This window comes from Phyllostomus discolor, chromosome 1 (genome assembly GCF_004126475.2).
Source record: "Phyllostomus discolor isolate MPI-MPIP mPhyDis1 chromosome 1, mPhyDis1.pri.v3, whole genome shotgun sequence".
Lineage (NCBI taxonomy): Eukaryota > Metazoa > Chordata > Mammalia > Chiroptera > Phyllostomidae > Phyllostomus > Phyllostomus discolor.
This window is the reverse complement of record NC_040903.2, coordinates 37,602,380-37,627,676: the sequence shown is the minus strand read 5'-3', so window position 1 is coordinate 37,627,676 and position 25,297 is coordinate 37,602,380. Positions and strand designations below refer to the sequence as shown.

At 33.6% G+C, this 25,297-nt stretch overlaps 1 protein-coding gene across 24 annotated transcripts in view; it reads right to left on the bottom strand.

Annotated features, from left to right (window-relative positions):
• Positions 1 to 25,297, bottom strand: part of ADGRL3 (adhesion G protein-coupled receptor L3) — a 755,368-nt gene that overhangs the window by 301,125 nt on the left and 428,946 nt on the right. For all 24 annotated transcript variants that reach the window (XM_036021098.1, XM_036021052.1, XM_036021045.1 and 21 more), the window contains one exon: positions 15,599 to 15,708. In XM_036021098.1, the coding sequence (XP_035876991.1) occupies positions 15,599 to 15,708 (110 nt within the window). The remainder of the gene's footprint in view (positions 1 to 15,598; positions 15,709 to 25,297) is intronic.

Sequence of the window (25,297 nt, the reverse complement as noted above, 5' to 3'; positions counted from 1 at the left end):
TGATCCCTGTTTGTATTTAATGACTTTGTGCTACACTAGAAAGAAAATGAGATGATCACATGATGGGCACCTATATTACAAATAAATGCACACAGTAAACATACTGTTCTGAAGTCACTATCACTTGATTTGTTCAGAAAGAATTTTGAGAATTATACAAGGTATACATTTTCCCCAATATTTGAAGTAGAATACTACAGCTTATCAAAAACCAGTTAGAAAATAAATGTCATACTTAAGACCCACAGATATGATTCAATTTTGTAACTTTAGGAGACTATAGAAATTATTAACTATCTTGACAAAAGTTTTGGACTTCCTAATGCTCTTCTAAGTAGACTTGCAGTATATCTGTTTCATATTACTGTAGATAATCTTTACCAAATTTCACAAGATGATATTTAATATTAACCTGCAGAAAGCTGACACCACCTGTCCTTCCTTGCCAAATAGTGGAAAATCTAATTAAATAGACATTTGAGTTCAAGAAGGCAATGTTGAAAACTAAATAAACTTTATCTTTTTAACCTTATTGACTGACCAAAGCAACACGGAAACATCAATACCTCATTCACATTGAGAACTCATAGTAGATGAACTTTGTCTCTGTCAAGGATATGATTACTAATGGAGCTGGTGGAGCCAGACTTAAAATCAAATTACTCTGATGTGACAGCTTAATCTCATACTTAACTTAATCTTTATTTTACCACTTTGAAACTTCTTGGTGATTTAATGATACTGATTTTAAGGGTCTAACATCATAAGCTTTAGGCATGCCAGTTAGCATTCTGGCTTGCTATAACTTTGTCTAAGGTTAGGCAAAACCTTAGACAAAGGGTTGTCTAAAACACACATAAAATAATTGAATAAAATTTGGTTTGAGCTAAAGTTATATATTCCCTTTGAAGCTTTAGAAAAGTGAATATGATAGTTTAAAGGTTAATCTAGTTGCTTATTGTAGGAAACTAAACAAAAATGTTTAATAGTGAGTTAAAGCATGGTACCAGAGTACAGCAAAAAGGTACCTTTTCTGTTATTATTCCAATCACTGCTTTTCTTTTCACAAAAGTGGAGATTACTGGGTCTTACAAAGCTAAGAATGAAATATTTTTTTAAAAACCTGTCCTTAACTGTAAGTACTCTTATTCATGAATTTTGACATTTTCTCCTGAGTTCTAAAGTACTTTCACACAGGTCAGCATTATAAAAGATAAAATTATACAATAGTTTGGGGATATGAAAGGATGCTAAGGATCAAACAGATTGGAGCATAATAATTTTCAAGATAAGAAGTCACATTTTCCATGTGACTAGCCAGGAACGTGACTAGTCAGAAACACACTGCAGTTACCCACTATGTTTGGTGAATATTAGGATCATTGAATTTTTCAAAGAATAATAAATTTAACAAAGTAAAATAATAATTATAACATGAGATTCAATTGGGAAGGGATTCTTCAAAATTAAAAAAAAGGTGTTGACACTATCAATATGAGAGATAGAGAGAACTGAAATAATAATGATCAGTTAAAAGGCAAATAAAACTCAATAATCTGGTCCCTGGTTGTATAGTTCCTTTTATGGGGTTTGAGGACAAAGAGGAAAACAAAAGGAAGTGAAGAGGGTAGAAAAGGATTTCCAAAATGAAATAAAAAGAAAACTGAGAGGTGCAATTAGAGAGACATATACATAGAAAATAACATTTTCACTCAATGCAGAAGAAATGCTTGGTAAAAGATGAGAGGGTAAATGGTCATATTTACTGCAGAGATATTGAAGAATGATTTCAGTAAAACAAAGTTTGAGTCAACAGAACATTTCAAATGATTTTTGATAAAATATTATCAGTAAATTTGTGCAGGAAAAAGACAGACTGCCATGAGGTACCTACTAACTGCTTACAGTATAAAATTAAGATGAAAACCAAAAAATAGAATGAAACTTGCAGCCTCGCTGCCACTACAGAAATTAAGTCATATGTGTAACGGTCCCTTCTCTTCTGCATAGTTCAAAGCCACCTTGAGTAAGTGAGCTGTACTACCTGTGAAAAATGTTATGATACTCCCAAAGTTTATTAAATAAGACCTCTCCAAAGCAAGTGACTGTCCAGATATTAAAACAAATGCCTCAAACATTGGCAAAGGCTAAGAATTGTCAGGGGTGTTTGGTCAGTCACTCTGGTGAAGAATTAAAGGTCACAGGTTCAATCCCATTCAACTTTACTCTATAGCTTGAACCATTAGCTCTAGTCAGCAAACAGGCTCTCCTGTGTCAAGTGCCTCATTGATGTTTGAAAAGATGAAGCAAATGATTCTTAGTAAACCGACCAAGATAATCTTTCTGGAAAATATTTAAACATTCACCTTATCACATACATAGCAAAATAAAAAATTTCCATGAAAAGAAGAATGACAAAATACCATCTACATCTACATCAACCTGTAAGCTAATAAAATTCTACTTGTGTGACTTGGCTGACTTGTGTGAAATTCACAAGCTATTGTACAGTGAGAAAAGCAAGATGTATATAATATGACCAATCCCGTTTTTGTAAATGCATATATACAAATCTATATTCATGCAAAAGTCTCCAAATAACACTTGGGTACAGAGAGAACTGTTAAGAATATACAGTAAATTGTGTGTGGGGGTATGTGTGTGTATAAATCCTATCCTTGTAAAATCATACTTGGTCCACGTATGCATTAAGGCAGGCCTAAAAGAATGGTCACTACTAAGCTAGTTGAATTTATCCCCAGTGATAAAAAGGTAAGTAAACTTCACTGTCATCTTCACACAAATGTTTGTAGTATTTTTATTTGATTATTTATTCTTTATTTATGTAACCAGAAAAAAAAGACATTTTATTGTACAAGAATAAGGAAAGTGCCCTGGATTCAATGTAATCCATCAGTCTGAAACCAGCCATGAACTGCCCATTTTCTCCTAAATATTTATATATTCATTAAATAATCACTGATAATTTGGTTATCAGATATACTTCCTCATTAAAAAACAGAGCTTTACATGTGTTCTGTACTGAGTTGTACTTTTTAAAGCACAAATTTTACTTAATTCAAACAAAACTGAACTAGGCTAAATAAAACCCTCCCAACTGTTCATGTCTTCACCTCCAGAATGTGTGAATGTTGACCTTTCATGGCAAAAGACATTTTTACAGATGTGATTAAATTAAAGATTTTGAGCACTGGCTGATGTGGCTCAGTGGATTGAGTGCCTGCCGGCCTGTGAACCAAAGGGTTACTGGTTCAACTCTCAGTCGGAGCACATGCCTGGGTTGCCAATCAGGTCCCCAGTAGTGGGTGCACGAGAGGCAACCACATATTTATGCTTTTCTCTTTCTCCCTCCCTTCCTCTCTATCTAAAAATAAATTAATAAAATATATTTTTTAAGATTTTAATTATTTATTTTTAGAGAGGGAAGGGGGGGAGAGAGAGAGAGAGAGAGAGAGAGGGAGAGAAACATCAACGTGTGGTTGCTGGAGGCCGTGGCCTGCGACCCAGGCATGTGCCCTGGCTGGAAATCGAACGTGCAACGCTTTGGTTTGCAGCCTGCACTCAATCCACTGAGCTACGCCAGCCAGGGCTAATAAAATGTTTTTTTAAAATTAAAGATTTTGAGATGATCCTGAATCATCCAGGAAGGCCAATCTAATTTCAACACCCTTTATGGAAGGGAAGCAAGAGGATCAATGACAGAGAGGTGATATGAGAACAGAAGTAGAAGTTGGAATGAGGTGATCTGAACTTGAAGCAAAGGGCCACATGCCATAGAATGCCGGTGACTTTGGGAAGATTAAAAGACAAGACTCAGCACTAGCTGGTATGGCTCAATGGATTGAGTGCTGGCCTGTGAACCAAAGGTCACCAGTTCGATTTCCAGTCAGGGCACCTGCCTGGGTTGTGGGCCAGGTCCCTGGTGAGGGGCATGTAAGAGACAACCACATATTGATGTTTCTCTCTCTCTCATTCTCCCTCCATTATCCTCTCTCTAAAAATAAATAAATAAAATCTTAAAAAAGAAGACAAGGATACAGATTCTCCTCTGAAGCCTTCAAAAAGAAGGTACCCTTGAGAACACCTTAATTTTAGACTTTGAACTGCTACACCTGTAAAAGTATAAACTTGTGTGTTTTAAGCCATCATATTTGTGGTAATTTAATGTAGCAGCAGTAGAAAACTAATGCAGAAGCTTCACAATTATTAATAGCAAAAACATATTATAAATAAGATTCAGTTCAGGGCAAGGGTTACAGAATGAGTGACAGTGATCACCCCACTCATCAACTGGTTTTTCTGCCTCCTTGTTTCAGCACTAGGTTCCCAACAACGATCCCTACCTCGTGATTAAAAATCTTCTGCAGTCAAGCTAACTTCCACAGACATTTTAGGCACCAGGCCAGGGTACAGTAAAATATTTTACAAAAGATAAGTGCTTAGCCTTGTTAATTCTCAGACAAGAAGATATTTTATCTACTTTCTTCAGCAGAATGAAAAAGAACAAAATCACATGAGTCAAAGAGACTTGTATTCCATTTCTGCTATTGGCACTTGCCATTCCTCTAAGCATGGGAACTTGGACAAGCTAAGGACTTGATAGTTTTGTCTTCCTTATTTTGCAGTGAGAACAAAATGCTATTGTATACAAAGAATTTAGCATAGTGTTAGCACATGGAACTTGTTCAAAGAACAGTACCTACTTTTAAAGAAAGGCTCACATTTTTCCTCCAGAAATTTCTCTTTCTTTTTTCATTTTGACAAAGAGTTAAGAAAATCAAGTGGAGGATTTATAGTCTATTTTTATTAAATACCCCAACATATTCTTTCTCAATCAGTTATTTCCTGGGACATCAGTTTCTAAGTCACTCCAGTTTCCACTCCAATCAGAGAATGAGCTTCTAAATGTTTAATGATTAATTTGCATCAAATCATTAGCTAGCAACCATCACTAATATAAAATTAGACTTGAGTTTCTATAAAAAAATTCTATATCTACTAAAAGAATACTGATTAATGTCAGAATTTTTACTCTTAAAAACACATCCAGAATATCTCAAGTGCTTATGTAAGGAGTGGGCGATATTATTTATAGCTTGGTATTCAGAATTTTATGATTTAGTGTTTTCAATAATAAGCTACATACTCTATCCATAATGTATGGAAATCATTAAAATAATAATAGTAAAGTTTTATCAAGCACTAATTGTGTGCTGGACATTATTTTATTCTGTTCTGTACATTATTTATTTGAATGGTCAAAAATTTTGAAGAAAATGCTTTCATTAAAGAAGTAAACTAACCATATTTCAAAAGCAATATATTTGGATATTTCTAGTAAACAATGAGATTTTTCATCCTATTATCCATGAAAGAGGAAAACAAAGTCCTGGCTTTCCACTATTTACATAAAATAAAATGGTCATTCGAGGTTCGTCCCTATGAGCTCTGGATCTCCAATACTTTAGGACCAATGATAGTGGGATTTTTAAGGAAGAGTTCCTACTGTATTCAAGCTACTTCCTGAGAATAAATAATGTATTTCAACATTTTAGAAAATATCATTTGATACTTTCAAGAAGCAGCAGCTGGTAAAATTCAATCAACTAATATAATTCACCATAAACTCTTAAATTTTGTATTAGAATCAGTGCAGGCCAATATTGAGAAATGACAAAGATTGCCAAGTCCTAAAGACACAAAATAGCATTATGTTTCATGCTTTACACTTTCACTCATTCTTAAAAAGGGTAACATGTGCCATCTGTTGCAGAGCATGCCATTCATAATTTATGAGACCCATGCTTGGATTAAACCGTTTTAATATTAGCAATAGTAAATGAATAATAAAGTGAAATGAGGATTCTTAGAGCTTTGCTTTAACAATATCCCCAATAATATTCTCTTATTAGGTAGATATTTTATTGAATTTAATCTTGATGAGTCTGGATGAATAGCTCTTCTTAAGTAACTCATAAGGATAAGACCAAAATACTGTCATAAAACGCACTTTCTGTTGGACTCTGACATACATGAGTAACTGGCTACAAGTTCTATTACAGCTTTAGCAAACATAATGAGCAAAAATGAAAGTCTTCCTGCAAAAATAAATGAATTCTGTTTCCACCAAATTTGAATATGATCTTTCTTTCCAAGCCTACCCTGTTATGTTGATAAACTTAACACAGATAGGTTCTCTAATAGGTAAGGAGAATGGGGAAGAGAGCAAGTCCAGGGAATGGTTTCCTACAATTCTCAGGGAAGCAAGTGGTAGGTTCTGCCTTTTGGGAGAGATTCATTCTTCCCATAGTTCCATAAGATTTTTTTTTAACTGCAAACTCTTTTGGAATCTGAAATATCAGTGTTATTAAGTACTGCACTTCTTTCAAGCTACTCTAAAAAACTGAGACCAGAAGAGATTTGCCACATAAATTTGAATGCATATTTGAAGGCTTCCAAAACAAATGGTTAGTGTGAAGATAAAAGCAAGCTGCATGCTCCACCTTCTCTAAAAGGTTCACTTATTGGTAATTGTGAACTGAACTTATCAGATAGGCCATGAGGCTTAAAATCAAGCCACATAAACAAAAAAAATTGCTCTTTTTTTGCTTTTTTAAATTATATTTTGTTGAATATTCTATTACAGTAGTCTCAAATTTCCCCTTTGCCCCCCTCCACCCAGTAACCTCCACTCCCTAAGACAATCCCTCCACCTTTGTTCATGTTCATGGGTCATGTATGTAAATTCTTTGGCTGCTCCATTTCCTATACTGTACTTTTCTTTCAAAATATTGGGAAAGTTGTGGTTTTTTTTTCTGATGTCTCAAAATACCATCATTAATTTTGTTAATTATAAGATGTATTGAAGGTAAACAAATACCAAATAATCAAACAGTCACATTAGGATCATTTTGAATCCTGAAATCTTCATGGAAGAATTTAAATTAAAATGAGAAATTGAGTTTGAATGCCAAATTTCAATCAAAGAGAATATATTACAATCTTTCTTAATATGTTTTTCTTTGATAGTCTTAACCACTCCTTCCATCTAGAAAGTAGAGAAACAACTTTGAAATTTAAAGAAACAGACAAGCATGTTGGAAAGACAACTCAACCAGCAATTAAGAGTAAATGATTTTTAAATATATAATCATTGACTATTTCATTTATTCCAAGTTTCAGCTTTTTTACCTATAGAAATAAAAAGATAGGTTTAGTTTGCTTTATAATTAATCCCACTGTTATTGCCTAAATCCAGTATGTGAAGACTCATAAAGCAGTTGCTCCACCATTATTTGTTGAGTGAAATAAATGACATGGCCAGAGCCCACCTGGAAACATTTGAGGAGACTGGCAGCTTCTCATCTATTGCTATCTAATTGGAGAAATGGGGCTGCAGATAAACTCGTAGTAAAAGCTAACACCAGTAGGAAAGTTCATGTTTCGACCTAATGGCAAGCTTGGGTGTGATTCATGCAATTGCCATTACCAGCAGGGCAAGTCCAAGGGGTATGCAGATTAAGGAACGTAAATGAGAAAGGAATCCACAGAAACACAGTGGGCTGAGTGTAGATTCAAAAATTTGCCTGATCTATCTTAGTATCACTTGGCATGAAACAGAGCAACCTCTTAAGTGAGATGTGGAAATGAGCACTACGTCATATAGAAAAAGCCCTCGTGCCCTAGCTGGTGTGGCTCAGTGGACTGAGCTCCAGACTGTGAAGCAGAGGGCCTCTGGTTTGATTGCCAGTCAGGCCACAAGCCTGGGTTGTGGGCCAAGTCCCCAGTATGGGGTGTGCGAGAGGCAACCACACACTGATGTTTCTTTCCCTCTCTGTCTCCCTCCCTTGTTCTCTCTCTAAAAATAAATAAAATCTTTTAAAAAATGAAAATGCCCTTGTAACTAGCTCTGAAAAAAAACTCAAAATCCAGAGGTGATCCAAAATAAAATAAACAAATAAAGACTTACAGAGGTCTTGTCTGCAAAATTATACAAATAGTCAAGAGTGCTACAGAATGCTTAACTCATTGATGCCTGGGCTCTTCAAATCCTGGGACAAGTTAACAGCATTACATAATTCCCATCCCTAGTGCACAATAGCACTGATTGTCAAAATACTTCAAAAAGTGTTGAAATTCAACAGGCACATTAATTTGAATGGCTATAATATACTGAGTGTTGCTAATATGAACATCACTGTACAAAGCTTTTTACATATATTTAATTTTAATTTTCACGGAAACTGTGTGAAGTGATTATCATCCCTATTTTCTAAGTGAAGAGACTCATTCACAGAGCAGTAAAACAGTTTTATTATCATAACACAGCTGGTAACTCCAAGGACAGAACTGAAATTCTGAGGCTCTTAACTCTTAACCATTATGTTACCCTTTGTCAGAGGCCAAGAAGGGGAAAATGTGGTAGGACCTGACAGGGAGCTTAAGCAAGAATTAGAAATATACCTTTGCCATTGGCACATACTTAGAAACAGCCACTTCTTATTTCTCCATGTCACTTACTGTTCTGTTCTGCATTGGTTGATGATGTAATTGAAGTAGAAAAGTAATTAGTATAGTGAGAAGAAAATATATATTAATAAAAACTAAATACTATTGACTTGCCTTTCCAGTCTTTTATTCTATGTTAATCTGATTACTTGAAGGATAGAATGATGAAGAGATTATGGGTTCTAGGAAATTAGGAACCAGTTATATTTATATCATTTAGGGTATTTGGACATTGTATAATGTTTTAAAGTTAACTAGGTCTTCACTAAGTGCTGGTAAACTAAATCAGATTACCAGATACACAGCAGACTTAGAAATCCATAAATATCCATTGAACTTCATTCAATGTTTATATGTCAGTCATTGTGAGAAATTCCTTTATGTTTAAAGATGTAAGGAAATGTCAGTGGATACTTACTACATTTATTCATTTTATTTACCTAGCTCATATATTTAAAATCCACTATTTCCCCATTCATTATTTTAGCTGCCTCACATAAATGGTAGATAAATGTAATATCCTAAAATTGATTTCACTAAACATTCACTTGACTTGGGTTTGATATATTCATAAAGGGAATTAAAATGAGTTTTGCCAATAATGATATATTGCACATTCCAAATCCAGCCAGTGCAAGAGAGACTCACCTCCATTCTAACTGGACTGCATCAGGTATTAGACGAGGCCAACCTCTTCCCAATTTCAGGGTCTTTGGAAGTGACAGTCTCTACGCTTCCAAAGTTCTTTCCCAGGCTCCTTGCCTGAGTGTCTCATTCTCTTTCTTTATGTTTCAAATATCCTATCTTATGAACAGACTTTTATAAGTTGGCCCTTTCATTACTCTCAAGATCATATGATCATATTCACTTTCTTCTTGCATTTTATCATTGATGAATATATACATTGGTTCATGTGTTTATTATTTACCTTAGCCACGAGACTGCCAGCTCAAAGAGCCCAAATCTATTTCTCTCCAGCACTTAACACAGTGACTGACCCATAGTAGACACTGATATACTTGTATTGGTTGAATTACTGTTGGTGCAAGAAGTTACTGTTATCTTTTCAAATTAAAAAATATATATATGTAGTAATGATTTAGACTGCTTTTACACCTATTAGCATTGATTAGGTCCAGCTCTAGAACAAGAGTTGTAAATTTAAGTATCTTCAGAAGCCAAGAGACATTTTAAACGATTGTGGTGCACCAGATATAACACAATAAGTGCTGGAAAATACAGCAAGTAGCAAAGAACAGGTCCTGTTTAAAAAGGGCAGCACCTCCTGAGCTCTAGCCCGCTGTTGCCCAAGAGAAAGCAGGCTCAGTGCCACTCCAGACTTTATTTGACTTGTAGGTGTCAGGGAGGCCTCAGGAATCCTCTGCAGGCTGAATCTGGCCCAGAGCCACCAACCTACAGTCCTTGCTCGCAAGTCCACTGAGGGGCCTGAGGCTTTCTAATCACTTGTAAGCTCTTTGCCAGTCTCATTCTCCTTCCTTGCAAACAACACTTCGATCCTGGATTTCATACAGTCTCGATGACCCAACATAGATCATTACAGGAATTAGATTAGATGGATCAATTTGAAATTCATCGCAACAGGAAGTCCTTAAGAGACTGTCTGCCACATGCTTCTTGCTCCCTAGATCTCTGGCTCCCAATTTTTTGGACCTGGTTTTCACCTTTCTTTCCTTTGATTCTGTAACTACTACTTTGAATCCACCCCCCTAGCCAACCTCCCACCAAAAAAAGGCTTCTTTTTGTAACTTAAATTAGTCAAAATTGGTTTTTAAAGCTTTCCAAACAATCATCTTATTAATATGACAGTTAATTACATTCAGAAATAGTTTATTGTACCTGTGCTACACACTGTGATGCATATTAGGTCCCAGAGGAATCACAGCATGCAGGAAGTCTATGATTTCTACCTTGTGTTTTCTATTTTATATAGGCAACAAACTGATATGGTTTTACATTTACCAGCTTCTGATTTTACATTGTTCTGTCTGCTAAAAATGACTGTCCAACTCACTAAAGTATACTCATTAAGATTCAGCTCAAGGGTCATCTCTAGAAAACCTTCCCTAAAGATTCCCACCCTACCTCATGCAAACACCCACTCTGGTATGCCTTCTCTCTGTAAACTGCTACTACAAAATGTTCAATTGCTTTGCTGAACGAGTAATACAGTAACTTTGGGACTTAGAGATCCATTTGACTACATTCCTTAAGAGCTGAATCTTTATCCTAGCTTTCTACCCTAATGTTTAGCCTATTTCCTGGTCTGCAATAGATGTTGAGTGAAGAAAGAAAGATAAAGTGAGAGGTATTGAAAGCAAATGATATAATGTAGTTGAGCATAATTTCCATGAACATTTGAAACAGCCAGCTGAAGGTATGAGAGAGTTTAGTATGAGAAACTCCAAGAAAATATAGCCCATCTATTATTCCTGGTTTCTAAAGTGATGATAGCAATTTTTCATAAATACATAATATTTTGGGAATACAAAGTGTAAGTTAAATACTAAGTAATTACTGATCCCTTTGCAAAAGCTTTGTGGATTATCTTTTAGATGTAAGAAATTGTGAAATAGAAACTACTTGACAGAGATAGAAAGAAACTGGTAAGAGAGAAAGGGAGAAAACAAATATCGTTCCTCTTGTTATAAATATTCTAAAATAAAATTATTCAGATACTGGCACTGCTCTAATAGAAGGGATAATATTTAAGGGCCAATACTTGCTATATTACATGGAGGTATGTAGAAGACTATGAAAAACAAATTGGCTGCTAGCAGCATTGAAGAATATACCATAATCACCAAACAACTTGGAGAAACTAAAATTCATATAATCTGCACTTCTGTAACAGAGCTTCCCTTTGAATTAATAAGGTCTTGTTTGTAGACAAGGATTTCTTATATTTATTATTTTAGCAATGGATATAATACTTATGGAGTCATTTAACTAAACTTCCTTTTTCCTTTCAATCATGCAGTATGTATGTATTTAATGTTTTCTGTATGTCAGAAACTGAAAATGGTATTGAGGTGTATTGAGAATCAGATTATATCTTGTCATTTGTGTGATATTTTAAAAATTAAACATATGGTTTCCTTTCAGCACAATGAAGTTTTAAAATATGTAATTACTTATTTATAGAATAAAACCCAAAATATGCATATATTAAAATATGCACTTATTTGAACATTAGTTGTAGTTATTTATAATGAGTTAAAGACTTTTGTCTGTTTTAAATGCTAACATTTTTCTTATAGTCAAGAAGCTAAACTAAAAGATCATATAATTTTTTAAAATATTCAGTTTTAATAGTACTTATTTTACACATCTTTCCATAAAGACGACCATCCACATAACTCTTCAGATGGGTAATGTAACTGGTGAGAAAGTCCCTAAGTGCTATAACATAAGATTGATTTAATCAAACATTGATTTTTAGTAGCTCTAAAAATTGAATGCTTCCTCCCTCTACTTCTGAAGAAAATCCATCATGACAGAAGGTTCTTAGAATAAGTAATATGTGCTTTGTATTTCTGAAACAAAGAAACAAAGAATTGAAGAAAAAGGCGAGACTGGGAGAGAAGATGAGCACTTTTTGAGTTTAATGTGCGTGAAATTGTATGCCTTAGAAGAAAGACAAATTGTCAGCAGGATACAGAGTAAGTTTCCTTGCTCAGAAACACTCTATGTAGTGTTATTGTTTTCTTCCTAACACAAGTTATTTCTGTAAACTGGGTAAATGAAGGAAACTTGACTTAAAAGGGTGGCACAACTTCAATCCCAAATCTCACCAGAAGGGAGGCTGGTCAGGTGAGAAGAAGGAAGCTAGGAGAGCAAAAATGCGGCATTGGTAAACGCTGAGGTTTAACCTCTGGAATACCTGTGTTATCTCCTGGGGAGAAAATATCGCTAAGGAGAAAAATCAAACTTCAAAAGAAAACACAAAGTTTGTAAGTCACATTGGAACTAAGGTGTGATGGGAACAGAGAAAAGTATCGATTTATCTGTCCCAAATTTGGACACAAACAGGGTATCTGTGAACCCAAACAAGAAAGTAAGGACAGGAGGAAAAAAGTTAAAAGACTACAGCAATTCAGAAAAATTGAGTACAAGACACTCAAAGAAGGTGGCCTCATTAAATTGTTTTTAATCATTAATTTTTCTTAATTTCTTTCTGGTCAGTATCTTTTAATAAAAGCCATACCAAATGTTTGATTCAGTCTCAGTTTCTTCTAAAACTACCATTGATAAATTATGTACCTATTTACTGACTCCTAAAAACCTGTGAAAATTTATTGCAAGCTTCCCTTTGCTATTTTTATCTGTATATTTTTTCTATGTAATACAATGAAATTTATTGAATTTTTGTCTTAATTACCTGTGATATACTTAAATATCATTGATATCAATATATTTTCCTAAGTATTTAAGTTCTTTCTATATTTCTATATTTTCATTTTTTCTATATTTTTCCATGAAAAAGTATCACCTTAAAAATCAATATTACTATGGAAATGCACACAAAGAGTATGTTTAAAAGAAAATATCAGTAATATTTGTCCACATATAAATATTAAGAAAACATATATCACTATATGCAGTGCATTTTGTTGTCTTAAATTCAAAAAAGAAGCTGGATATTACTGAATTGAATAAGAAATAGCACTTAACATTACTTCTTTGTTTATTCAAGTTGTTCAATTCGAAAGTGGAGACAACTGTACTTATAGAACAATAAAAAAAATGAAAATCTTCAAACATTAATTAACCTTAACTCTTAAGCTGATATTCTAATAATATGATAGGGATATCTTAACAAGTGTTACACACAGAATTTACTCTTACAATACAGGTATTTTAAAAAACTTCTTAATTTACTACTTTGCTAAGAGCCTTAGTCTAAACAGTGGGTAGCATTTTTTATGGAAAAAAACTACTTTATGTCATAAGCCTTCATTACATGTTGAGAAAAATAAAAGTTTGCAGTGATCCATCTGCTTTTAGAAAGACATATAAACCTCTTAAAAGTAAACAGCAAAAGAACTAAGAAAAGAGGACTGAGTCTTTGGAGGACTTGCTTTCACCATGTGCCATTGCTGTACTGATACAAAATTCTAAGTCAAATACTAAAGATTTACTAAGTCATAAAAATATAAAGAACAAAATCTATGAGGGCAACCATAGCTGGGTCCTTAAGCACAGGTGTTAATGACACCTCAAGTCTTAGTTCTGCCATTTTCTAGTTATTCTGCATTTTCCAAGAGACATTTACTTATCCAATGGAGCCTCCGTTTCCTCTCCAATGAAATGGTGATACTGGTACCTAACAGTGAGGATATAGTGAGAATTAAATAAAGTGGGCTGTGTAAATACTTAACCCATGTTGTAAATGGCACGCAGTAAGTGTCAATAAATGATGGCTATTATAAATAAGTGGATATTTTCAGCTTTGGGAAAGACTATTTGCTCTATGCTAGGGACAAGAAAAAACGCTCAGTGTTGGTCAAAATCAAACTTTACTGCAGATCAGGGAAGATCTACAAGGTGAGATGTAGAAAATTTCATTAACTTACCTGTACTAAAGCACCCAGGGTGTGAGTTGCATAACCAGACCCAGGTTTCCTGATCTCTGGAGCCCTTTCTACTAAACCGATCTACCTTTTCTATGAGTCCCTATAGTTTATTTGAATGGTTTACATTTTATTTTGGATTATTTTTTAAATGAAGTTAAACTTACTAAGGGTATTACCAATTATACTTTTAACTGAAACATACTAAAGGTAATGTAAACAAAGGCAACATGCTGCCCCATGTAAGTTAAAACAGACCTCAAATAGTATTTCCTTAAACTATTACTAAATAAAAATGTCAGTATAAACTTCCTATTTTCATAGGAAGGTTCCTGAGATAACAATGTAACAAGCATAACCTCAGTTGATCCTTCAGCCAAACCTACATGCTTACATTTTTAAAACTAAAAAAATCAGCTTTATAAAATTTCACTGAACTTGATCTAATCAAACGCACTATAAATAAAGCACAAATAAAACTTTGTCTTGTTTGCTTTCATTATCACTTGAAAAAATTCAGTTCACTTTTTGCTGGTCAAATCGGTCACTTATAACTCATGAGTAACGTGCTGCTTCTTAAATAAGCAGAAATGAGACAAGCCTGTAGCTGTCTCTTGGCAGTCATCTTGCTTATCTCTAGACACTTTGCTTCTTCTGAGATGTCAAAGGGAGTTGGAACTTTGGTTTTGTTTATGATCTCAGGTGTTTTGTACCTCTGGGATAAACTGAATATCTAATAGGAGAATGCAGGATTCCCTGAGTGAGCTTCACTAAGGAACCTCATGAATAATGAACTAGACAGCTCAAAAATATTTTCCTTTGAGATGGTGATATTTCCCTTGGGTAAAAGAGTCAGAAAATGTTTTATTTTTCATTGTTTGATTCTTCATTATTTCTAAAGAAAAAATAAGTTGTTGGTATATACCATATCTGACATAAAGGTTGCAAAGTCCTACTTATTGTGGCTGTAAAAGATACATTCTGAAGAGTATTTTAGTTCATGTAATCCTGTATTTTCTTTTCGGTCTACTCTCCTTTGATGAACATATTTTTATTCTTGAAATACTGACAGCACAGGAAACTTAGATAGAATTTTTTCTACCAAATTCAAAATTTATCAATTTGTTGATATTATTCATGTTCACTACCTTTTACTTGGACCTAGAGCAATGTATATTGGCATAACACTTTCAACCTTTTTTAAAAATGTTTCTTATTCTTACATTAAGAAGTGAGTTTTAGAAGAGATATTGGTGTACAGAAATGTACAGTCAAAATTAAAAGCTGCAGTATCATGTAAGCAACATCTAATTCTTCCAATGGTAAGAAGAGTTTATGGTCTTGAAAAATTAAAATTGCCCAGTTTTTTCATATAATTGCTATTACTTTACTGTTTTCATAGAGAATATTTTGTCCATGCATGCAAAGAAAACTTAATATCTTTTCTTTTTACAAGAAAATGATAGGAATATACATACTGTAAGGGACACATTCATACTGCACTTCAAGGTATTTATAGGTTCCTGGACACGGGTCTGGAAATACATCAGGACCTGCCACGACCGCACACTGCGTTCTGTTATTGCACCTGAAGCCAAAAAAAGAAAAAAAAAAAGAAAAAGAAAAAGAAAGAAAGAATGTGCTTATGCAAAGTTAAATCATTATTAACACCAATACTAATTTTAATTTCAAATTGGTTCCTATCACACATATTTAGGATTTTAGACTTACCAAGGAAATTATTTCATATACTTTAAAATAAACTAGAGGTAAAAATTAATTATTCAGTTTACTCATATTAACTAGTTTAATATCTGATTGAACACAACATGATTTTAATTTAAAAGTTAAGTACTGCTTAAACTCACTGGCCAAAAAATATTGGTATGGAAGACTCACTGTCATTATAAAATCAAATTAAGAAAATATAACCACATAATTTTATTAAACAGTTATAAAATAAACTCACTGATTATCATGGCAATCATTTTAAAGACAATAAAATATGGTGTTAAACTTTTAGGCAAACAAAAAAGAATAATAAAAAGTTAATATTTAAATACTAAAATATATCTAAAACCATGATTTATAGAAATGAATAATAACTATCCCAGAAGTAAAACCATTTAAAATAATTGATTCTCTATAACCTCTTCAGCACTTATATTACTTGTCATGTTATCAATAGCCATTCTAACAGGTGTGAGGTGGTATCTCTTTGTAGTTTTGATTTGCATTCTTTAATAGCCAGTGAAGCAGAAAAAGGGAAACAATTCACTGCTGGCAAAATGTAAACTGACACAGCCATTATAGAAAACAGTATGGGGGTTCCTCAAAAAATTAACAATAGAGTTACCATATGACCCAGCAACTCCACTTATGGGTATCTACCTCCCCCAAAATTGTAAACATGTATTTGCAAAGATATATGCACCCCAGTGTTCATTGTAGCACTATTCTTGGTGGCCAAGACATGGAAACATCCAAAGTGTCCTTCGATAGACAATTGGATAAAAAACATGTGGTACATTGGAATACTACACAGAAGAAAGAAAGAATTCCCACCCTTTGCAACAGCATGATGGGAACTGGAGAGCATTATGCTAAGTGAAATAAGCTAGGCAGCGAAAGACAAATACCCTATGATCTCACCTTTAACTGGAACCTAATCAACAAAACAAACAAATGAGCAAATAGAACCAGAGACTTGGAAATAAAGAACACATTTACAGTGACCAGAGGGGAAGCTGGAGGGGAATAATTGGGGATAGAAGGGGAAAGGTCAAGTCAAGGAACTTGTATAAATGACCCACAGACAAAGACAACGGTGTGGGGGGAGGGTTGAATGTGGAAGGTGGGGGCTGGGTAGGGCAGGGGAGAGTAATGGGGGAAAAGTGGGGACAATGGTAATTGCACAACAATAAAAAATGAAAAAAATTGTCTGAAATCTGAAAAGAAAAAGATGTAGCACATTTATACTATGGAATACTACTCAGTCATAAAAAATACGTAACATTGTCATTTGCAACAACATGAATGGACCTTGAGAATTCATGCTAAGCAGGGCAAGTCAGACAGAAAGATTCAAGAACTATATCATTGCACCCATATGTGGGATATAAAACTGAAAGCAACAAATAATAAAAAAACAAGGGAGGAGGAAAGAAGAAATTGCTAAAAGGAGTCATTTATATGGTGATTGAAAGAGACTAACTGTGGGTGTAAACACATCATCCAACCTACAGATGATGTATTATAGAATTATACACTTGAAACTTATATAATTTTATTTATCAGTGTCACTTCAATAAATGTAATTTAAAAAAAAGAATTAATTCTCATTTTCTTATGTTCAGCCTAATAATATTGTCCACAAATGCCAATATCTTATAATTCAAAATAACTTGAAATCTCTAAAGAGAATAATAAAATATTACTATCAAAACAAATACAAAGTGGACATCTTTTGTGGCAATAGAGCTACACAGAACTGGGCTAACCTGATTCAATCACGGGTAAATGCACCTGTAATAAAATTGATACCTACTCTGAAAAAGGCACACATTTTATTTTTTTTAAAGAGTTTACTTATTTTTAGAGAGAGTGGAAGGGATGGAGAGAGAGAAATATCAATGTGTAATTGCCTCTTGTGCACCCCACACTGGGGGCCTGGCCTGCAACCCAGGAATGTGCCCTGACTGGGAATTGAACTACTGCCCCTTTGGTTCACAAGCCAGCACTCAATCCACTGAGCCACACCAACCAGGGCTGAAAAAGACTCACATTTTAGAGTGGCTTCATTATGGTAAATTTTATTTAAAAAATGTTAAAATTTAATAATTTATCAATCGATAGACATTTCTGAAGAAAAATACTTATTCTACCCAAAATATTGACACCGAGATTATAGAATGAGATTATCTAGTTATCCTGTGTTTATGTTCTTATTTATTCATCTCAGAAATATTGTACCTCAGGACTAGATTTTGTATTACTTTCTTAGGGATGTTTCATTCTCTGAAAAAGACGATACTCTTGATTCCTTGCTAGCACACTGCCAGAGTAGGGAGCATTTAGGGCAGAACTCATTTTGATTTAAAGTAAAATGCTTTGCGATTACTCGAGGCTACTATTTGTCAGGCTTAATGAGGATTTTATTTAGTCCCTAAATTAAAATTGATTCTTTATTGGATGTCTTAAGCTTAAAAATATAGTCTGCATTATCACTGAAAGATTAATAAAAGCCAATATTCCGTACTCATCAGGCAATTGTGCACTGCACCTAATCCTGAAAGTCAACACACTCTCAAGTTCTGTTGTGTGGATTTAATGTCTGGGGATGATTGTCAGACAACCAGCCATATAGTCGCAGTAATGTGCATGTGGCTATCTTCATACATGCACTGCGAACAGGTAGCTTAACATTTTGGTGTACTCAGACTTTTGAAAGAATAGCAGTGCATCCCTATCACATGCAAAATACATTTCAATAAGCTGTCTCAGATGAAAAGACATGCTTTTGCAATTAGAGTAATATAATTTTCACATTATACCTTAAAAATAAACTCATAAATCTGAGGATTTCATACAATGAGCAGCTATATAAACTTTGTTATTCCTATGATTATTATAGAAAATTAGCTATTATCAGGAACACATATAAGGTATAAATAATTAAAAAATGAAAGAAGTATACACAGTAACATGTGATGATATGTAAATAGTCTATAAATATAATATCATTGTTGATCTCCAGTTCTTGGTCTACTGTTGTTTTACTTCATATTATTAACCTTTTTTTCTAATTACTACATATCTAATAATAAAATTCATTTAGAAGCTGTGTCCATTCTTGTAATTTTCAGATAGAAACATTTAATTGCAAATCTTTTATTATTTAAATAATCAATGTTTAATATCAATGAATAAGATTATTATTCATACATATGAGTAGGACATAAAGGTTAAAATTTACACTTATGAAAATGTTTATTTCACAGGAAACTGTTTTAAATCAAGAATTTCAAGTGACAGTATTTGTATAGACTGGATTAACAATATAATATGGGCACTATACACATCGTCCATCCGCCCCAGTTATCTCAACATGTGTATTGACCAATTTGCATATTATTTAAGTTTTAAAAATATTTAGGATTGATGTATATGTCAGAAAAATGAAACAAGCAGCCATTTGTTATAAATGAGACAGCATTGTGACATGGTGTATGGGAAGGGGCGTGCAAACCAAAACATGCTATACCAGTAATGTGTTGCAGTCATTGCCATTGCTACTTGATAGGAAACAAAAATGATGACAATGACTGTAATATACTACTGGTACAGCATGTTTTGGTTTGTATGCCCCTTCCCATACACTGTGTCATCACTATTTTATAGAAAACCAAAATGCTTTACAACATTCTCTTCTAAAAATAATTCAGACACTACCACTATTTCTATATCAAATACTTTTTATAAATTAAGAATCTGAAAAATGAAAAGAGAAAGCTAATCAACCTCTGGAATATTATTTATCTATAAACTACATTATAATTTGATTATTTAAAGACTAGCTGCATTTTAAAAACAAGACTCTAAAGGTCTGTCATTTCCTTTTTTTCATTGTTTCAATTATTGTGAGTGAAAATAAAGTTACCTTTAATATTAGAGTAACGATTATTAACCAATTTATAGCAACAATAGTACTTTTACAGTTCTACCAAAATTATCAAAAGTAAATTCATTCAGAAAGAATATAGATGATGAAAGTTTGAAAAGTTAAATGCTTTCATCTGATTTAAACTCATATTTTTCATAATGTACTTTTAGTATAAATATAAAGGTGATTTTCATTATCCATGATATTAAAATATTTTTCAATACACAACATAAGATGAGAAAAAGATTGCAATAATATAGTCAAATGTATTTGAATCTAGTAATAGTCACAGAAAAAAATCTCATAATCTATAGAAGTATTAAGGCTTATCCATGATTAAAGTTTCAATATTTTTCATCGTAAACTTTATGCAATAAAAATTTTTCTACCCTGAAAACTGACAATTTATGAATGAAGTATAAGCAGGTGACACTGACAAATACCAGGTAGAATTCCCAGAGAAATCTCCTGGAGCTTCACTTTACACATACATTACATGCAGGCCAGTTATTTTACTGCTTTCTAAAGTTGATATGCTTATATCAACTTTTACGCATTTTATAAAAAATGCATAAAAATGAGTAATATCTATAAGTAACCAGTTTATTATTGTAGTTATTATCATGTTATCATTCTTAACATTAGTCACCTGCTCCATGATGGGTTAAGAGCATTTCATTCCAGATGGATTGATGAGTCTTTTGAGAGAAACTTATAATACAGAAGAAGGGACACACAGAAAAGCACATAAATTCTTTTGAGAGTAGAAGCATGAAAAACAGATTCACATTAAGAATGAACTGTAAACCCTAAGTAATTAGCTGCATGCAACCTACTTTTCTTGTGATGCCCTAAGTCCAAGATTTATAGTAACAATGCCCTCTACCTCAGTAACCCTTAAGCTAAGAAAGCATGTTCACAAATAGTATACTACTTGTTACTTCTTTTTTGAGATGAATATCACTATTCCCAATTTCTCAGAGAAGGGAATGGATGTAGAGACATTAAATGACTTTTCAGAATCTCAGTAACCAAATGATAGTCACTAGACTCCAGAACAGTGACCTGAAAACCACAATCTTGCTGTCTTGTGGGAGAATGAGTCATGCATTGTACGGTCACTCTGGGAAACCGATGTAATTCACTGTGGTAGATTCCCAGGAGTACTGTGATGATCTGATGAGGTAAACACCAGCTGCGAAGTATCTAAATGGCCCAGGATTCATTCAGTCATGGTGTGTGGTTCAGGCATTCCAAAGAGGTTCTAAATTTGAAATAACATTGCAGAGCCAAGCCTTCTCAATCAAAGCTAGCACGCAGCAATTGAAAAGATCAATCTCTGAACAAACAGTGAAAGGAGTAATAGGATAAATGAATATTTATTTAGGTACATAAACTATGCTAAAAGACAAATAAACTAAAAAAGTGCCATTTTAATTCAACCCATATATAAAACTCCCAGTTTATAGTTGTCACCTATTGATGAAGTTTATTTAATAAATGTTATTTAATGTATTGAATGCTATTATTAGCAAAAAATTTAAAGCAATATTGTTTAACTTAAGTAGATATCTTATGATGACTGCCAGGGAAGTACACATAATCACATGATTAGTAATAGGATTCAGAATCATTTGCTGCTAACTTATCCCTCCCAAAATGGCTCATACGAAAACAAAAAAAAAGTCAACTCTGGGCAAAAAAGTTCCTCTATTTGCCACAACATACTGCAACATACAGTAAAAATGATACTGCTGGGTTTATCAACTATTCAGATAAGCTGTTATCATAGATAAAAATAATGAGATCTTTCCTGCTAAATTCAATAAGATAATATTGGTTTTAACTTGCATTATCCAAACAAATATTAGCAGCCTATTATTGCATATTTGGCTATAACACTTATGGATGAAACATATAAAATATGTTTCTAACATAACTATACTTTAAAACAGTCTCATATAATAGACACATAAGCATGGTACTGGTAAGTTCCACAGCTCTTGTTATAAAATTTGGTACCATTAAAATGATTTAAATAAAATACTATTATATTTATGAAATGGGAGTGTAATTCACAGGGGTTATCCATTAATAAAACCTCTTCAATCTCCTACTCTTATTACATTCTAAAATCAGTGTGTACAAATAAGCCATTCCTGGGAATTTTAAGAAATTGCTCAACCGATTCTTCAGCCATGTAAATATATAAAACTTCATTGAAAATCACTGGAGTGACAAATATAATAGTATAACAAACAAAGGTGCTTTGTATCCTTTTGTTAGCAAAATTAGTCATATGAATTTACATTAGCATTTATTTATCAAATGACATTTAGACAAAAGCATCTGTATTGAAAAAACACACTTAGTATCCCCAAGTAGACCCCAGGATCTAACGTGACAAAGCAGTATTTGCATCAGATAAGAATAAAACCCTATGATCTAACAAGGAAATATTTTAAAGATATCTATTAAAGCAAAAAAGGCACCACCATCACAATATTGTAATGTTTAAAAACTGAAAATGGTTTAAGTAATCAGGGTAACTAGGAGTTTTTAATTCTCAGAAAAACATAGTAATGAATAAAAACATAAATTCATATGTGAATAATAAGAGAATTTTTCTCAATGCCAGTAAAAATAACAAGTCTCTTTTCCTCCTCAAGACAATATAGTATTTCCTTTATTTTATACTGTCTGCCGCTCTGACACCTGCTGCATTCATTGCTGACTTAGAAGCCTGAGAAGGCTAATGCAACTATCTCACAGTGCACTATGAATGCACACATCATAAAGGAATCTAGATCTCAAATGGTAAAAAAAAAACTAAGTGGTCAGAGAAAAAAATAAAACAATCATCATGATTTAAAAACAAATTATCTCATTTTTATATTGTAGTTATATACCTAGAAAGAATAGTGCCAATGTTGTTATGTGGCAATTTAAGATGCCACTTAAATTTAAGGGCAATTTAAGTGGCAATTTAAGATGAGCAAGATGGTAAGCACTCATAACTTTTTAAAAGGTTTTATTTATTTATTTTAGACAGAGGGGAAGGGAGGGAGAGAAACGTCAATGTTTGGTTGCCTCTTGAGTGCTCTCTACTGGGGACCTGACCTGGCCCGCAACCCAGGCATGTGCACTGATTGGGAATCAAACCAGCAACCCTTTTGCTTTGCAGGTCAGTGCTCAATCCACTGTGTCACATCAGTCAGGGCAGAACTCATAATTTTCAATCCTAAATCATAAATTAAAATTATTGTGAGATCTTACATTGTGACAATGCATGTAAACCAAGTCATGTAATCCATATGGTGATTCTTTAGAACCATCTCAGGTCTTTCATTTTGTTTTTCTTTTTATACGTTATTTCACAAACATCCCCTCACATTAGAAAAATGTAGTTTTATACAACCAAGTGAAAATGTGACCAAAGTAGTGAGTGAGTGAGGAGGTCTACAGAAACTAGGGCACTGAATTAGTTTTCTTGTTGCTTTTGAAATGAAAGATCATAAGCTCTGGGGCTTAAAACAATGAAAATATACTGTATTATAGGTCTGGAAGTAGAAGTCCAAAATGAATATTAATGTGATTAAAAGCAAGGTGTTGGCAGGATTGGTTCCTTATGGAGGACCTGGGGAGAATGTTTCCTTGCTTCCTCCAGCTTCCAGAGGCTGTCCCCACATTCCTTGGCTTGTGGCTCCACCTTTTCTAACCCTGATCCTGACGTGATATCACTTCCTGTCTTCTTTGACCTTCTTGCCTGCCTCTTAAAAGAACACTCTGATTACATTTAGGCCTCCCTCCAGAATCCAGAATAATCTACCCATCTCAAGAACCTGAACTTCATCACATAGGTCAAGTTCCTTTAGCCACATAAAGTAACATCCCCAGGTTATAGGGATTTCGATGCCAATATTTGGATGGGGGGCATTATTCAGCCTACCAGAAGCACTTATGTAAAAAGACAATTGAAAACTGTGTCTCCTGAATTGGGCACCTTGCAAAAGTCTTATAGAGTTAGATGCATGTTATGGTAGCAGAGCATGGCTATGAAGTTTAATGCCTCCATAATATGCAGTTTTATTTATTGAAAGGATGCACATTAAGCCCTGGCTGGCAGTGGATTGAGCGCGGGCTGTGAACCAAAGTGTTGCAGGTTTGATTCCCAGTCAGGGTACATGCCTGGGTTGCAGGCCATGACCCCCAGCAACTGCATATTGATGTTTCTCCCTCTCTCTCTCTCTCTCTCTGTCTCTCTAATCTATCTCCCTCCCTTCCCTCTCTAAAAATAAATAAATAAAGTCTTAAAAAAAGAAAGAAAGGATGCACATTTATTAAAAGGATGCATAGACCACCACTTATATATTTACATTATAGTACAAGTAAATGTTTTGAGTATAAATTAGCTAAACAACATTATATGTTTTGTTTGATCACAATGCAATTCTCAGTTTTATAATTTTTAATTTATAATTTAATGAACCTTAAAGGCTTATTCCTGGAATTTCCCAAATTAATTTCATAATATTCTGAAAATACAGAAATATATTTGAAAATATAATAATCTTGCAAAGAAGTCCAGTTCCCAAATATTCCACACACTTTCTGTGTAATATTTCATAAAAGACATTATTACGACCATCATTCAACACCCATAGAATATTCATGGAGCCCATTCCAAATGTAAAATGATTAGGCGCATGAGTACAAGTCATAGAAACATGCATCGAAAAGAAATGAAAATGCGCTTTCAAAATCAACACGTTCACAAACATTGCTTGGCAAAGCATTTCAGTCTGGAATTCTGTGTCAGTGATTTCTAAGTTGTAATCTTCTAGTCATAGTTGAATGCTATAATAAAGGCTGAACAGAATAATAAAAAAAGTTTTCATTTAAAAATAACTGTAATTGCAACTGTATTAGTTTATTACCATCTTCTTGTGGAAGCATGTCAGAACTAAACATTCTTTACTTGCATGTATGGTTAACCATGTAAATCAGAGTATGTATCTGCATTCATTATCTGAAAGTGTAGCAAATAGAGGCACTGCTTGTTTTTTCCTAAGTAAAAAGGAGCAATACTTTTATGCATATATTTTATATGTATGTATTTTTTATTTTAATTTTGAGAAAGTGAGAGAGAAAGAGAGAGAGAAACATTGATTTGTTATTCCATTTATTTATGCACTTATTGGTTGCTTCTTGTATTTGCCCTGACCAGGGATCAAACCCTCAACCTTGGTGCTTTAACCAACTGAGTAACCTGGCCAGGGCTGTATGTATTTTTCTAAAGTAAATATAGCATCCAGTTTGCTTAAAGTTAGTTAGGAAGTTAATAAGACTACTTGTTTATTTATTTAAGTCACATACAAACTTAATTCATATTTCCTGAGAATGTTGCAAGGCAGTCTTTTCTTCCCTAAGCTACAAAAATGTCTTACCTGCATAAAAGGGCTAAGATTAAGGATGTCACACAGAATCATTTAGGTGTTTTTTTTCTTGTCCGTAT